General features: G+C 42.7%; 1 protein-coding gene across 1 annotated transcript; it reads right to left on the bottom strand.

Annotated features, from left to right (window-relative positions):
- Positions 1 to 13,861: 13,861 nt before the first annotated feature.
- LOC141715108 (uncharacterized) lies at positions 13,862 to 15,354 on the bottom strand. The gene is made up of 3 exons (XM_074518591.1): positions 14,958 to 15,354; positions 14,496 to 14,878; positions 13,862 to 14,414 (listed from the first exon to the last, which is right to left on the bottom strand). The coding sequence occupies exons 1-3, from the start codon at positions 15,352 to 15,354 to the stop codon at positions 13,863 to 13,865; spliced, it is 1,332 nt and encodes a 443-aa protein (XP_074374692.1). The 3' UTR covers position 13,862.
- Between the last annotated feature and the right edge of the window lie 1,807 nt (positions 15,355 to 17,161).

Below are 17,161 nucleotides of genomic sequence, written 5' to 3'. Positions count from 1 at the left end.
CTTCACCATTACAGGGTTTGCTAACCACTCTGGAAATTGAATCTCCTCAATGAAACCAGCCTCCAAGAGCTTCCCCACTTCCTGTTTTATAGCTTCTTGCCTTTCTGGAGCAAAACTTCTTTTCTTGTGTTTCACTGTCTTCCGATTTGGGTCCACATTCAGCTTGTGAGTAATCAGTTCCGGGTCTATGCCTGGCATATCAGCTGCTGACCATGCAAAAACGCCACTATTTTCTTGCAAAAATTTCACCAACTTCCCTCTAAGGGGCTCCTCGAGTGTTGCTCTAATAAAAGTCACCTTCTCAGGATCTTCGGGGGCTAAAGGAATTGAAACCAAGTCTTCTGCTGGCTTTCCTCTTTTCTCATCATTCTCTCGGATATCCAGATCTTCAATAGGAAGAACCTGCCCCCCAACTCCATCTGCCCTCAAAGAGGCTACATAATAGCTTCTAGCCATTTTTTGGTCTCCTCTCTCTTCTCCGATCCCATCCCGGGTTGGAAACTTCATAACTAAATGGTAGGAAGAAGGGACTGCCTTAAAGGCGTGTATCCCTGTTCTTCCCATAATAGCGTTGTAAGTCGAACTAGCCTTCACCACCATGAAGTCCAACATTTGAGTGGCTTGCCTTGGTTCCTGTCCTATGGTTGTCGGCAACTTGATTATCCCCTCTACGAGGCACTCCACTCCCGCGAACCCATATATTGGCATGTCGGTTGGGGTCAATTGGGAGTCATTATATCCCATCCTCAAAAAGGTGTCATGGAGCAAGATATCCACTGAAGCACCATTATCCACAAGGACCCTTATCACTAGGTTGTTCCCTATTATCGGGGTTATAACCAACGGGTCGTCATGGGGAAATTTCACACCCTCCAGATCAGAATCATCAAAAGACATTGTTACTCCTGTCCTGGCCCTCTTCGGGGCTTCCCCAACAATATGCATAACTTCTCGGGCATGCGCTTTCCTGGAGTTCTTGGATAACCCAGCAGCAGTTGGTCCTCCAAAGATTGTGTTTATCACAGGCCCTTGGGGTCGTGGATCTCCGAAGATTGTGTTTATCACTGGTCCCCTAGGCTGGGGATTCTGCCCCTGATCGTCTTGGTCCCTCCTACGATCTTCATAGTTCTTTCTTCCATTATTACTCCTATCCCCTCCATCTCCAGTGTATTTGTTCAATCTTCCTTTTCAAATGAGAAACTCAATTTCATCTTTCAGCTATCTACACTCATCGGTGTCATGACCAACATCTTTATGAAATCTGCAATACTTGCTTTTATTTAGCTTTGCAGGATCTGCCTTCAAGGGCTTAGGCCAACGAATATCTCTATCTTTCTCGATTTCCATCAAGATCTGGCTTCTAGGAGTATTCAACTTAGCGTATTCAGTGAACTTTTGCCCAGGTCCTCCCTTCTTGGGGTTTGAATCAGTGTTTTGCTCGGTTCTAGGATACTTGTCCTTAACGATATACTCCAGGTCAGTTTTCCGCTTCTTGCCTCCAGTGGGCTCATTACTTATTACGGTCTTCCTCATGCTCTCTTCCACCTTTATGTACTTCCCTGCCCTATCCTGGAGCTGCAACATGCTTTCAGGTGGCGTTTGGCCAAGGACATCTTGAAAAACTCATCCCTGGTTCCTTGTTGCAGTGCTATCATTGCGACCTTGTCATCAAGGTCCGGGACTTTTGAAGCTTCCTTTGTGAAATGATTCAGGTAGTCTCTCAAGGATTCCTTTGCTCCCTGCACAATGCTCATGAGGGATGCTGAACTTTTCTCATGCACTCTCCCACTGATGAACTATTTAATGAAAGCCTGACTTAACTCTCTGAACGATGCAATAGAGTTTGGGGGTAAACGACTATACCACCTTTGAGCCATACCCGACAGGGTTTGAGGAAAGGCCCGACACTTAATAGCATCATTCATGGGCTGCAACAGCAGTGCATTAGAGAATGTTTTAACATGATTAGCGGGATCTCCCGTGCCGTCATAAGCTTTTATAGTTGGCATCTTGAACTTCCTTGAGATATGGGCATTCATTATATCTTTAGTGAAGGGCGGAGTAGGATCATCAGGATCTCCAAGGGGTAGAAGATTGCTTGGATCAGCCCTTGGGACAACAACCCTTCTCTGCACTGGACCATCCAGGTCTATGATAGGAAGAGGATTTCTCCCCCTAGGAGGTACTGGGGGTCTGGTGGTTTGGTGCGCCTTCAAGTCGCGCCTCAGCCTTTGAATCTCAGCCTCGTGAGCCCTGATTCTTTCCTGCACTTCTTGGGGATTTGTCCCTTGGGTGCTTTGAGGGCGTTGGCTACCATCAGCCATCGGCTCTTTGCCAGCACGTCTCCTTCTTGGGGCTACTTCATCATCCGGAGATTCGGAGTCTCTCTCAGTGTAAGGACCAGAAAATTCTTGATCCTCAGGGATAGGAGCCAAACCTCGTATGTATGGGGGCGAACGCCCTCGTGCTTCACTACGTCCAGCATGTCCAGTTCCTCCAACCTCGGGGTAAAGGGGCATCCCATAAGGGGGGTTAGTAGTAACAATAGTTGAATATTCCTACCCGATGGGTCGAGAATTCACAGGTGCATGTACTTGTTAAACTTGAGGATTCGTACCTTGAGTAGCCGAGGGAATCGTCCCTTATGGCTGAGGTTTAGTTGCCCCTATCTGGGCTTCTCCTTGCGTGGTTGCATAGGTTGAGTGATGAGGTACCTCCACAGTTGAAGAAATCACTTGGGTTATCCCCGTTGGTGTTCCTCCTCCAAGGGCTCTAACTGTTCTCCGTGTTTTCGCAATGGTTATTGTTGTGCTGTCCCACAGACGGCACCAAATGTTATGGATAAAAAACTAAGGTTATTATTTGCTGTATTTATTGCTAAGGTTCGGGAGCTCAAGGCCTTTAATGGCTGCTCTCGTGTTTCGTAGCTTAACTCTGCCTTTACAAGATGCCTACGTATCTCTGTGAATTAGAGAATCAAGCCAAAAAATGTAGTTCTGATTTGTGGGGGTGAGACCCCTTATACAGATGTTGGTGGTCCTTGAATTGGACTTGGTATAGGAGACTTGGTTATCAAGTCTCTGAATTAGAATAGACTTTGGGGTCCTAAATAGTAGGAAACTGATTCCTTATCCTTCTAGGTCCCTTAGAGGCTAATCTGCAAGGATTTATGTCCTCATTGAGACTCTTTTCAATAGCTGATTTTTCCCTTATTAATTAATTACGAAATTCATTAATATTCAGGGTTTTTGGGCCTTCTTTGTTCCATCAGGCCTGATCTGGTCCATCAGGCCTGATCAATGTGTTAACATTTTTGGTCTGAATGTCATACATCTTCTTATTGGGCCTAACAGCCCAAATCATGTATAATTACTGTAATATTTAATTACATAATCAGGATTTATTTATCCCTATCAATAATGTGAATATGACTTAAAGGAATAATAAGGGTAGTATAAGTTGAGAGGGTGCATAATAAGTAGCACATGAGTGCGAGTCGCCGTAAATTAGAACGGAACCTAATGAAATGAAATGTGTTTATGGTTATAGATTTCCGAGCGGAACCTAGAGCATCCTCCACCTCGAGATACCCAGGCAAGTTTACGAACCCAAACCCATTTTTACTGTTGTGTTGTGAAAGAATTGTTTTTACTATCATTGCATAAATACTATGCTTGCCATGATACGTTGTTGTTGAATTTTCGCATAATATAGCGATTTTATACGATAAGTATATCGTGAAATGTTATTTCGCTTTAAGCGTGACGTATTATATAAGACCGAGAGTCGGTCGGGATTTAAGATAAAACCTGGGAATCATTTCCGGTGATATTATAGGACGGTTATAAGTCCATAGTAATACGTTTTTAAAGGGACTCATCGTCAACTTACGAAACATTAAAACACCTCGAACTTTTATTAAAACGATTTCCCAACAATCATATCCCCTCAACTATATTTTATTGTTCGAATAATAAATATTATATACTTATTCCTTTATTATGGGAGTAGTATACTCCAACGTTTATTTATTTCAAACTTGATTAATCATTATAGATTATTAATTATGGAGACATAAACTAGTTGAAACATAAAACAGTCATTTTCATACTATACATTATTATGCTGGGCATTATAGCTCACACTTGTTTTCTTAAATTGACACAACACAACAGTGAATCAAGATGCCTACCATGAGAACCACAGCCAGGAAACGGGTAGGAAATGGCCAGCTGTTCCATAGATTGTTTGGTGCTGTACCACAGGTAGTCAGAATAAGTTGGATTAGTTTTCAGTTGTTTATAGTTCGGCTTATTTATAAGTATGACTTATGTAAGGTAAGAAACAAGAACGTATATTTGGCCGGCAGACTAGCCTTACTTAAAGGTCACTCCCCGGTAAAATTAATTACTTTTGGGTTGTAATAAAATTACTCTAGTTATGATGGTTTGTTTCCAAGACAATAACCTGTAAGCGTGAGTGTGTGATAAGTGTGGGGTCATGAAGCGTGAATATTTACATATTATAGTGTGAGTTGTGTGAGTTTATATGGCGTGGCTTCCGAGACTCCTGACCCTGGGGTTTGGGGCGCCACATAGGGAGTTGGCCGGAAAACTCTAAGGAGAGGAGTGTTGAGAGTGGGGAGGATAGAAGAGAGTTGAAGTTAAGTGAAAAATGAAATGAGAAGTGTGAGGAAATCACACTCCCATCTCACCCTTATATAGCCAAAAGGAAGGCAAGTTGGGCCTTAAAAAAGCCCATTTGGGCCCAACAACAAGAAGATTCTGGAATGTTCTAGGGAATTCTTGAAAAAATTGAAGTAAAAAACTTAAATTAATACAATATTTTTGAAAATTCTGGAAGAATCCAGATTTTTTTTTTCAGAAATTCTAGAAAATTCTGGAATGTGGGCTTAAAAATGAAGGTCCAGGCCAAATTTTGCCAGGCCTGGGATTATTAAAGCCCAATAAAAAGGCCCATTTCAGGAAAAATAATAAAATTAAGTCTTGTTGGGCCTGGAAATAAATCAAGCCCATAAAAAGGCCCAAATATTCAAATCAAAGCCCTGTACCAGGGTCCAAAATCTGAAAGAAAATATATATGAATATTATCGTCAAAAACCAGGAAAAACAAGGGGCCCAATTGAAAAGCCTGTAAAAAAAATCGGCCTAAGGAAGCCCAAATGTTAGAAAGGCCCAGCAAAAAGGCCCAAGTTAGAAAATATAAAACCAGATCTTATTGGGCCTTGGGATATAAAAAGCCCAGCATGGTCCATATTAGAAGAAGGCCCATTAAGGGGTTGGCCCAAAAGAAAAGCCCAGAGAAAAAATGGGCCAAAAAATATATAAAAATCCTGATCCTATTCAATCAGAATTCTTACTGAATTTCTGGTCGAATGGATGAGGTCAAAAATGCCTTCGACCAGGGCTTAAAAAGGGGGATAAATCGACCAGAATCTGACCCAATTTGACCAGAATTTCTATTTGATTTCTGGTCGAAATGTTTGAGGTCGAAAGAGCTTCGACTAGGGCTAAAAAAGAGGGTTTAATTCGGTAAAAAAAGGATCCTGACCGAAAAGGTTAAAATCCTGGTCGAAAAGGGGAGGATTTAAAAAAAAAGATAAAAATCCTGGCCAAAATTGGACCAGAATTCCTGCTCGAATGCCTCCTGCTCGAAAGGGCTTCGACCTGGGCAATATGAGGGATAATTCGACCAGGATCCTGGTCGAACAGGATTCCTGGTCGAACCAGGTATAAAAAAAAATATTTTTCATAAAAATTTCAGAAATTAAGGAAATTCCTTAAAGTTTTTCTGAAAGTGATGAATATTTTTGGAAAATTAGGAATAATTCCTAAAAATTAAGAATAAGTCCAGAAATCAAGGATAAATTCTGAAAATTGGGAAAAATCCCAAAATTAAGGGAAAATTCCAGAAATTAAAGGAAAAATCCCAGAACTAAGGGAAAATTCCTGGAAATTAAGAAGAAATCCCAGAAATTAAGGGAAAATTCCTGGAAATTAAAGGAAAAATCCCAGAATTAAGGGAAAATTCCTGGAGATTAAGGGAAAATCCTAGAAATTAAGGGGAAATTCTTGGAAATTAAGGAAAAAACTCAGAAATTAAGGGAAAATTCCTGGAAATTAAAGTAACTCCTAAAATAATAGGAATAAAGGCAAATCATTGTAAATGTGTAGGTCGCTCCACACTTTATGCAAAACGATACCCTGTAAAGGAACGAATGATCTTAAATCATGCGAAACCTTTTCACGGTTTCGCAGAAGTTGGGGGCAAATGATAGGAAATAAAATAAGGCCTGAATATGTAATTAATATGGCATTAATTATATCAGAATTAGGCCAATAACCAGGCCCATTTGAGAAGGCCCGAAACCCTGAATATTAATTAATTTCGTAATTAATTAAAAAGGGATAATTCAGCTGATAAGATGAGTCCTAGGGGAAAATAAATCCTTGTAGATTGGCCTCCAGGGAACCTCGTGGGATAAGGAATCAGCTTCCTACCTCTTAGGACTCCAGAGTCCATTCTCATTCTAAGACTTGCCCACCAAGTCTCCTAACCCAAGTCCAATTCAAGGACTCCCAACATCTATATAAGGGGCCTCACCCCACTCATCAGAACTACATTTTTTGACTTGATCCTTGGCAATCAGCAAGGTACGTAGGCATCTTATTAAGGAAGATTGAGTCACGAGACACAAGAGCAGTCATATCGAGCCTCCTTAGTTTTTGATCCATAAAATTTACCCTCTTGGCCTGTGCTCTTGGCTGAGTGCTTTGTTCAATAGTCACATTCTTTTGGGAGGATGCAACTAGTAATGAGCTTAAATCCTTTTTAAGCACTACAGTTTGTTGAGAAACTGTAGTGTGGCTAGGCTGGGAAACACTCACCTCTCCAACATTATTCTTAGGGCTTCTTTAATTTTCACCCTGTCCCTCACCTTTCTTACCATCCTTCACACTCCCCTCTTTAGGTTTAGTAAATTTTACAACTGATTTCTTTTGAAAGAAATCAGAGGGGGCTTTCTTAGCTTTGGATTTTGGTATTTTAGTTTTGGCAGCTTGGGTAGGCTTCTGTTTGGTCATTGGCATAAATGCCATAGCTACACTAGAAGGCAAAGAAATGTGTGAGGTTGGAAGAGTAGAGACAGTAGAAATTACCTCACTTACCTGAGGCCCCTCAATTACAGGAAAATAGTATAAGGGTACCTCCTTGTGATGATTTGCTCTATTAAGATCTGCAATTATTCTTCTTTCTTGAACCCAACAATTCAGCTTGTTGGTTGGGTTCTCAATCACAATATTCTCAATAAGATGGTTAACAAGCATCATAAAGGATCTAACATTGATAGGGATAAATAAGTCCTGATTTTATAATTAATGGGCTGCTAGGCCCAATAATAAGATGTATAATATTCAGACCAGAAAGGTTAAGCCTGATGGACCAGATCAAGCCTGGTGGAATAAAAAAGGCCCAAAAGCCCTGATTATTAATTAATTTCGTAATTAATTAATAAGGGAAAAATCAGCTATTGAGAAGAGTCCCGATAAGGATATAAATCCTTATAGATTAGCCTCAAGGGGACCTAAAAGGATAAGGAATCAGCTTCCTACTTCCTAGGACTCCTAAGTCTATCCTAATTCAGAGGCTTGTCCACCAAGTCTCCTACACCAAGTCCAATTCAAGGACTCCCAACATCTATATAAGGGGCCTCACCCCACAAATCAGAACTACGTTTTTTGACTTGATCCTTGGCAATCAGCAAGGTACGTAGGCATCTTGTTAAGGCAGATTGAGTCACGAAACATAAGAGCAGTCAAATCAAGCCTCAAAGCTCATGTTCCTTAGTATTAAATACAACAATTATATATATTAGTTTTTAATCCATAACATTTGGCGCCGTCTGTGGGAAAAACAACAACCATGGCGAGAACACGGAGAACAATTGGAGCTCTAGAGGAAGGAACACCATCAGAGACAACCCAGGTGATTTCATCAACCGTGGAGGTTCCTCCCCATTCAACTTATGCATCTACTCAGGGGGAAGCCCAGACAGGGGCAACTCAACCTCAGCCACAAGGGATAACTCCCCCGACTATTCAAGGTTGGAGGAAGCGGATATGCTGGGCGAAGTGAAGCACGAGGGCGGTCGCCCCCTATATACGAGGTTTGGGTCCTATTCCTGAGGATCGGGAATTTTTTGGTCCTTACACTGAGAGAGACTCCGAATCTTCGGATGATGAAGTGGCCCCGAGAAGGAGGCGTCCTGGAAAAGAGCCAATGGCCGATGGAAGGCAACGCCCCCAAAGCACCCCAGGGGCGAATCCCCAAGAAGTGCAGGAAAGGATCAGGGCTCATGAGGCTGAAATCCAAAGGCTGAGGCGTGATTTGGAGGCTCACCAGGCCACCAGACCCCAGATACCTCCTAGGGGGAGAAATCCTCCTCCTGTCATAGACCTGGATGGTCCGATAAGAAGAAGGGCTGTTGTCCCAAGAACTGATCCAAGCAATCTCCTTCCCCTTGGAGATCCTGATGATCCAACTCCACCCTGCACAGAAGAGATAATGAATGCCCATATCTCGAGGAAATTTAAGATGCCCACTATCAAAGCCTATGATGGCACGGGAGATCCTGCTAATCATGTTAGGACATTCTCTAATGCACTGCTGCTGCAACCCGTGAATGATGCTATAAAGTGTCGGGCCTTCCCTCAAACCCTGTCGGGTATGGCTCAAAGATGGTACAGTCGCCTGCCCCCAAATTCTATTGGATCGTTCAGAGAATTAAGTCAGGCTTTTATTAAGCAATTCATCAGTGGAAGAGTCCATGAGAAAAGTTCAGCATCTCTTATGAGTCTTGTGCAGGGAGCTAAGGAATCCTTAAGAGATTACCTGAATCGTTTTACAAAGGAGGCTTTAAAAGTCCCAGACCTTGATGATAAGGTAGCCATGATAGCACTGCAACAAGGAACTAGGGATGAGTTTTTCAAGATGTCTTTGGCCAAACGACCCCCTGAGAGCATGTTGCAGCTCCAAGAGAGGGCAGGGAAGTATATCAAGGTTGAAGAAAGTATGAGGAAGACCGTAGTAAGTAATGAGCCCACTGGAGGCAAGAAACGAAAAACTGATTTGGAGTATATCGCTAAGGACAAATATCCTAGAACCGAACAAAACCCTGATTCAACCCCCAAGAAGGGAGGACCTGGGCAAAAGTTCACTGAATACGCTAAGCTGAATGCTCCCAGAAGTCAGATTTTGATGGAGATTGAGAAAGACAGAGATATTCGCTGGCCTAAGCCCTTGAAGGCTGATCCCACCAAGCTAGATAAGGGAAAGTATTGCAGATTTCACAAAGATGTTGGCCATGACACCGATGAGTGTAGGCAGTTGAAAGATGAAATTGAGTTTTTGATTCGAAAAGGAAGATTGAACAAGTATACTGGAGATGGAGGAGACAGAAATAATAATGGAAGGAAGAACTTTGAAGATCGTAGGAGGGACCAAGATGATCAGGGGCGGAATCCCCAACCTAGAGGACCAGTTATAAACACCATTTATGGAGGGCCGAGACCTCGAGGGCCTGTGATAAACACGATCTTTGGAGGTCCAACTGCTGCTGGATTGTCCAAAAATTCCAGAAAGGCATATACTAGAGAGGTTATGCATATTGTTGGAGAAGCCCCGAAGAGGGCCAGGACAGAAGTAACATTGGCTTTTGATGATTCCGACCTAGAGGGTGTGAAGTTTCCCCATGACGACCCGCTGGTCATAACGCCGATAATAGGAAATAGCCCGGTTAAGAGGGTCCTTGTGGATAATGGTGCTTCTGTGGATATCTTGCTCCACGACACCTTTCTAAGGATGGGGTATAACGACTCCCAGTTGACACCAACCGACATGCCGATATACGGATTTGCTGGAGTAGAATGTCCTGTGGAAGGGATAATTAAATTGCCAACCACCATAGGTACGGAGCCAAGGCAAGCAACGCAGATGCTGGATTTCGTGGTGGTAAAGGCTAGTTCAACTTATAATGCTATCATGGGGAGAACAGGGATACATGCCTTCAAGGCAGTCCCCTCTTCCTATCATTCAGTCATGAAGTTTCCCACCCGAAACGGGATTGGAGAAGAGAGAGGAGATCAAAAAATGGCTAGAAGCTGTTATGTGGCCTCTTTGAGGGCAGATGGAGTCGGGGGGCAGGTTCTTCCTATTGAAGATATGGATGTTCGAGAAAATGATGAGAATAGAGGAAGGCCAGCAGAAGAATTGGTTTCGGTTCCTTTAGATCCCAAGAATCCTGAGAGGATGACTTTCATTGGAGCCACATTAGAGGAGCCCCTTAGAGGGAAATTAGTGAAATTTTTGCAAGAAAATAGTGATGTGTTTGCATGGTCAGCAGCTGATATGCCAGGCATAGACCCGGAGTTAATTACTCACAAGCTAAACGTGGATCCAAGCCGGAAGACAGTGAAACAAAAGAAAAGAAATTTTGCCCCGGAAAGACAAGAGGCTATAAAGCAGGAAGTGGAAAAGCTCTTAGAGGCTGGTTTCATTGAGGAGATTCAATTTCTGGAGTGGTTAGCAAACCCTGTAATGGTGAAGAAGGCTAATGGAAAGTGGAGGATGTGTATAGACTTCACCGATCTGAATGATGCATGCCCCAAAGACTGTTTTCCGCTGCCTAGAATTGATACCTTGATTGATGCCACCGCTGGACATGAGATGCTGAGTTTCATGGATGGGTTTAGCGGATACAACCAGATCAAAATGCATAAGGATGACATTCCAAAGGTATCATTTATCACTGACTTTGGTGTTTATTGTTATCTTGTTATGGCGTTTGGTCTCAAGAATGCAGGAGCCACCTATCAAAGGTTGGTGAATAGAATTTTTAAGGATCTTATTGGTAAGACTATGGAAGTCTATGTTGATGACATGTTAGTCAAGAGTCTAGTAAAGACTGATCATATAGCCCATTTAAGGGAAGCTTTTGAGGTCCTGAGGTACCACAAGATGATGTTGAATCCTACGAAGTGTGCTTTCGGAGTAGGATCTGGAAAATTCTTGGGATTGATGGTCTCAAAGAGGGGAATTGAGGCTAACCCGGATAAGATAAAGGAAATCCTGGACATGGAACCACCAAAAACTGTTAAGGATGTTCAGAAGCTTACAGGAAGGGTTGCTGCGTTAGGTCGATTCATCTCCAAGTCAGGAGACAAGTGCTTGTCATTTTTCAAGTCACTAAAGAACATCAAAGACTTCGTATGGAGTGAGGAAAATCAGAAGGCATTTGAAGAGTTAAAGAAGTATATGGGCCAGGCCCCGTTGTTGGCCAAGCCAGTTCTGAATGAAGTTTTATTCTTGTACTTGGCTGTTTCAGAGAGCGCCTTGAGCGCGGTGTTGGTTAAGGAGGAACTGAAAGTTCAGAAACCCGTATACTATGTCAGCAAAATTTTGCATGGTGCTGAGTTGAATTATTCAGCCATTGAGAAATTCGCTTTAGCCTTGGTAATGGCTTCAAGAAAGCTGCGTCCTTATTTTCAAGCTCACCAAATTGAAGTGCTAACAAATCAGCCACTGAGAAATATCATTCACAGTCCCAAGGCAAGTGGGAGACTGATTAAGTGGGCAATAGAGTTGGGAGAGTTCGATCTCAAGTATAAGCCACGTACGGCCATAAAAGCCCAGGCACTAGCTGACTTCGTGGTGGAATGTACCATACCCAACCAAGAAGTCGGGGGGCAGGAAGATACCATACCTCAAGACAAGAGAGTCGACAATGGGGACAGGGAGAAGAATGACAAGGAGAAAGAATATTGGGTTCTCTATTTTGATGGAGCATCAAAAACAAATTCCAGTGGAGCAGGGTTGGTTTTGCAAAGCCCTGATGGGTTCTTAATTGAGTATGCTATGAAGTTAGATTTTCCAACCAGAAACAATGAGGCAGAGTATGAAGCCCTGATAGCTGGCCTTGGTCTAGCTGGGACACTTAGAGTCAAAAACTTAAAGGTCCGTGGAGACTCGAAGCTGATCATATCCCAGGTAAAGGGAGAATTTGAGGCAAGGGATGATACGATGGCTAAGTATGTCCGCCTAGTAAGGGCTGTGATGACCCAATTTAATGAATGCCATGTTGAACACATTCCAAGGGAAGAAAATGTTAAGGCAGATGCGCTATCAAAGTTCGCTTCGTCTGAGATTGAAGAAAGTTCAGGAAGTGTGTACTTCCGTGTTTTGAAGACACGGAGCATAGATGTTAAGCTAGTGGCTCCCATAGGCTTGGGGACGTCATGGATTGATCCCATCAAGGCTCACATTCAGACCGGTTGGTTGCCAAGTGATGCAACTGAAGCACGGAAGTTAACTGTTCGGGCACTAAGATACTCTTTGATAGATGGGATTCTTTACAAAAGATCTTTCGTGGTTCCCTACTTGAGGTGTCTCAGGCCCGATGAGGCACGCTTGGCTCTTGAAGAAGTGCATGAAGGTATTTGTGGACAACACTTGGGGGGCAGGGCCTTGGCTCATAAGATAACTCGTTTAGGCTTCTATTGGCCAGAAATGATGGCTGATGCCAAAGAATATGTAAAGAAGTGTGACCGCTGTCAGAAGCATGCACCAATTGTTAGACAACCCCCTGAGATGCTGACCTCTATCAACTCGCCTATTCCCTTTGCCATGTGGGGGATGGATATTCTAGGGCCTTTTCCTATGGCCACGGCACAAAGGAAATTTCTGATTGTAGCCATTGATTATTTCACCAAGTGGATCGAAGCCAAACCCTTGGCCAAAATCACTACTAAGCAGGTTGCACAATTCCTGTGGGAAAACATTATGTGCCGATATGGAATTCCCCGTATCCTTATCACTGACAATGGAACACAATTCAACAATGAGGAATTCAAGAAGTATTGTGAAGAAAATGAAATTGAGTTACGATTCACCTCTGTGGCTCACCCGCAAGCCAATGGACAAGCAGAGGTAGCAAATCGGATAATCCTGGATGGACTAAAGAAGAGGATCGAGAAGTCAAGAAATAATTGGGTAGATGAGATACTTCCAATATTATGGGCCTACAGGACTACTTGTAGAGTCACGACAGATGCAACTCCTTTCATGTTGGCATATGGGGCAGAAACAGTAGTTCCCGTGGAGATATCACATTCCTCTCCAAGGATTCAGGCTTTCGATGAGAAAGAAAATGAGGAAGGGCAGAGATTAGCCCTGGATTTAATTGATGAAGTGCGAGATAAAGCACATGCAAAGATAGTAGAATATCAAAAAAAAGCTTCATTCTACTACAACCTAAGGGTTAAAGAAAGGTTTTTTAAACAAGGCGATCTAATCTTGAGGAAGATAGAAGCATTTGGTGTAGGACAAAAAGGGAAGCTTGCCCCGAATTGGGAAGGGCCGTACAGAGTCAAGAGTGTTCAAGGTAGAGGAACCTACAAGCTAGAGACTATGGATGGTTTTGAAGTCCCGAGAACTTGGCATGCACAAAACCTGAAGGTTTACTATGTGTAGGGAAGCCAGATACGATTCTCACTCGTCAGGATGGCGAGTAGGTTGAAAAGAACCTTGAAGCTTTGCTTGCTTAGGATTTATATGTTTTAGTTTTATTACGAAGTTTATTAAGACTTGTGTAAGGGACGAATCCCAGACAATTTTATGAAATTCATGAGTTCTTCAAAGTATGTTTGTGGCCTAACAAATAAAAATCAAATGCATGGATGCAAGCATAAAAGGTGATAAATGAAATAGATCTGATAGATGTTACAAAAGTTTGATAAATAAAGTCTCGAAAATAAAAAAAAAACAAGCCACGCAGGGCTGAAAAAGCTCTAAGGAGCTGAAGTACCCTCGGCATCCATATCATCGTCCTCTCCACTCTCGCTGGATGTCTCTGTCGTCTCGGAGGAGGAGGAAGAGCTGTCGTCCTCAGCAGGTCTGGAAGAAGACTCGGGAGGAGGAAGGAGTGGATCCTGAGGAACATGGTCCGAGACAACTACTCGGGTACGAAACCTCTGTAGCAAAGCCTCGTCATCAGGGCAGATATAGTCCGCCGGGTTAATATCAGGACAAGCCTCGTTCACGGTCCCAAGGGCCGTGTCCCAACCAGTCCTAAAAAACCCAGGAAAGACTGAATCATCCCTAATCCTCATGGATTGGGCAAACTCCTCCGAGTCCAGATAGTTGTCTATAGCTTTATCCTTCTCCGCCCGAAGTACCACCAGCTCGGCGTTAGACTCTCCGAGTTCTTCCTCCTTGCGCTTGAGCTTCTTCTCCAGGGTAGCGTACTTCTTCTGTTGCCTCCTGAGGGCATTATCGGCCTTATCAGAAGCCCGCTTCCATGATTCGGCTTGCCTCACAGCGCCTTGAAAATAGGCGTTAGACTGAAACAAAGCAATTAACAAAGTATAAGGCAAGAAAATGCTACAAGAACGAAAAATAAGTTCAAAAAAGAGAAGGCATACCGAAGCCAGAGACTGAGCTCCCATGAGCTTGATCCTCTCAAGATCAGGGGTGGCCACCACATCAGTAAAATCCTTGGGGGTCACGCTATGGTAAGACCAATCCCAAGCATGTTTCGTGGAACCAACTACGGTGTCCCCTCGGCGGAATCCCCAGAGAGGCTGAAAGGCGCCTGTGGCAGCAGCAGTAGGGGCAGCAGCAGTGATAGGAGTACCATGGCCTCCAGCTCCTTCAGTTGAGGCCTCCCCTATAGGCTCTTTGTGCTTCTTCAAAAAGATAGGCTCCGTGGCCTTTCCCCGGGTGTCTAGGCCTGCGAGCCGAGCTTTCTTCATCCTAGCTGTTTCCTCAACCAAAGGAACATTGTCCTCGTTAATCTCCTTAGCAGCTGAAACAAAGCAAAGGACAAAATAAGTGAAGTTAATAATGCATGAAATGAAGTAAAATTGAGAAGGGAAGAAAAATACCCTGTTGAGAAACAGAGGATAGTCCCACATGAATCAGGGAAAACTCCTCTAAGAGAGTCCAGCTGGTGGTCGAGCCATCATCCTGAGTAAGCCCATTATAAATAATAGTTTCTTCAGGAGTTAAGTGAATGGATTTGAGGCTACCATCACTGACCTTCCCAAAAGAAGATCGAAAAAGTGTGCCCCAGTCACCATTCTCCCAACGTAACCCGACGAAACTATTCCTCCAATTTTGATTATTATCAGGAATAGAGGCACTGTTAAAGATATGTTTGCTTTTGGGCCTTTGCTTGACATAGACCCAGCCGCAGATATTGGAAGAACTATTGTAACACTGAAAGACTTTCCTAAAAACAGCTACAGAAAGAGGAAAGCCCTCCCTAAGACAGCAGACCATAAAACATAGAATATTCCTCCAGGCGTTTGGAGGAAGCTGACACGGGTTGATTTGTAAATCAGCCAAAAGATGAGGAATAAAGGGGTGAAAAGGAAACCTAAGCCCAGCATTAAGGGCATCTGTGTAAATGAAAAGAGTGTCGGGTCTCCAGTGGCAAGTACGATCACCACCAGAGACTGGAACTAATCTAAGAGGAGGAAGGACGTTATAACGAGCATTTAGTTTATTGAAGTCTATGTTGTGCCAAGTATTACAATGATTAAAAGAGTCGAGATGTGCAGTGGAGGGATATTCATCCCCCCTAGTGTTAATCATATCAATTAAAGACATATATGAAGAGCGGATCTCGATATCCTTACCTCGTTTTGAAGCCGAGGCTATCTTGGCCGCCCTCTCGGAACTCTTGTCAGCCATTTTAGTAAAGACTGGAAAAGACTTGGAAGGCTAAAGGAGGGGATTTGAGAGAGGAGGAGTTTAGAAATTTCTAGGATGATTGAAGAAATGAGATGAGAAGGTGTGAGGATTCCACTCTCCCATCCCACTCTTATATAGTCACAAAGAAGGCTAGTTGGGCCTAGAAAAGCCCATTTGGGCCCAAGAAAAGAATGTTCTGGAAGGATCCAGAAACGAAATTTAAATTAAATAGATATTTACGGAAATTTCTGGAAGAATCCAAAGAGAGCCATAGAAGTTCTGGAAAGTCAGAAATTTGAGCCAAAACCCGGCTAAAAGCATTGGGCCTGAATTTGAGCCCAAAATGTCAGCCCAAATTAAATTGAAAAGCCCAGAACTAGGGCCCAATTAAAAGGCCTGTGGAAAAGATGGTCAATAAGAAACGAGCCCAGAAAAGGGCCTATATAATTAAAAGTGGGAGGCCCAGGATAAGGCCCACTATATTTTTAAAAAAAAAAAAAGAAGAAGAAGAAAAGGTTTATTTCGATCAGGATTTGGACCTATTCGACCATGAAGTGTACAGAAATCCAGAACGAAACTCTTGAGATCGAAATTGCTTCGATCAGGGCTTAGAAGAAGGGTTAATTCGGTCAGAAAACAAGAATCCTGACCGAAAGGGGAGAAAATCCTATTCGAATGAGTTGAGATTGAAATTCTGTCGATCAGGGCTGAAGAAAAGGTTTATTTCGATCAGGATTTGGACCTATTCGACCAGGAAGTGTACAGAAATCCAGAACGAAACTCTTGAGATCGAAATTGCTTCGATCAGGGCTTAGAAGGAGGGTTAATTCGGTCAGAAAACAAGAATCCTGACCGAAAGGGGAGAAAATCCTATTCAAAAAAAAAGGAGGGGGGGTGAAAATCCTGGCCGAAATTCGACCAGGACCTCTGCTCGAATATTCCTGCTCGAAAATCCTTCGACCAGGGCTGATAGAAGGTTAATTCGACCAGGATCCTGGTCGAATGGATTCCTGGTCGAAAATTGCATAAAAAAAAAAAATTCCAGAAAAATAAGGAAATTCCTTAAAATAATTTCTGAAAAATGTTAATATTTTCAGAAATAAGGAATAAATCCAGAAAATTAAAGGATAAATCCCAGAAATTAAGGGAAAAATCCAGAAATTAAGGATAAATCCCAGAAAATTAGGGAAAAATCCAGAAATTAAGGAAATTCCTTAAAATAATTTCTGAAAAATGTTAATATTTTCAGAAATAAGGAATAAATCCAGAAAATTAAAGGATAAATCCCAGAAATTAAGGGAAAAATCCAGAAATTAAAGGATAAATCCCAGAAATTAAGGGAAAAATCCAGAAATTAAGGATAAATCCCAGAAAATTAGGGAAAAATCCCAGA

The sequence above is a fragment of the Apium graveolens genome, chromosome 3 (genome assembly GCF_009905375.1).
Source record: "Apium graveolens cultivar Ventura chromosome 3, ASM990537v1, whole genome shotgun sequence".
Lineage (NCBI taxonomy): Eukaryota > Viridiplantae > Streptophyta > Magnoliopsida > Apiales > Apiaceae > Apium > Apium graveolens.
Note: the sequence above shows the minus strand (reverse complement) of the source record. Positions and strands in the feature narration are given on the sequence as shown.

Coding starts and splice junctions, on each gene's coding strand:
- LOC141715108 (XM_074518591.1), bottom strand. CDS start 15,354: ATGGTCTGCTGTCTTAGGGAGGGCTTTCCTCTTTCTGTAGCTGTTTTT. Junction 14,879..14,957: donor ATCCTCTGTTTCTCAACAGG/GTATTTTTCTTC, acceptor GCTTTGTTTCAG/CTGCTAAGGAGATTAACGAG. Junction 14,415..14,495: donor GAGCTCAGTCTCTGGCTTCG/GTATGCCTTCTC, acceptor GCTTTGTTTCAG/TCTAACGCCTATTTTCAAGG.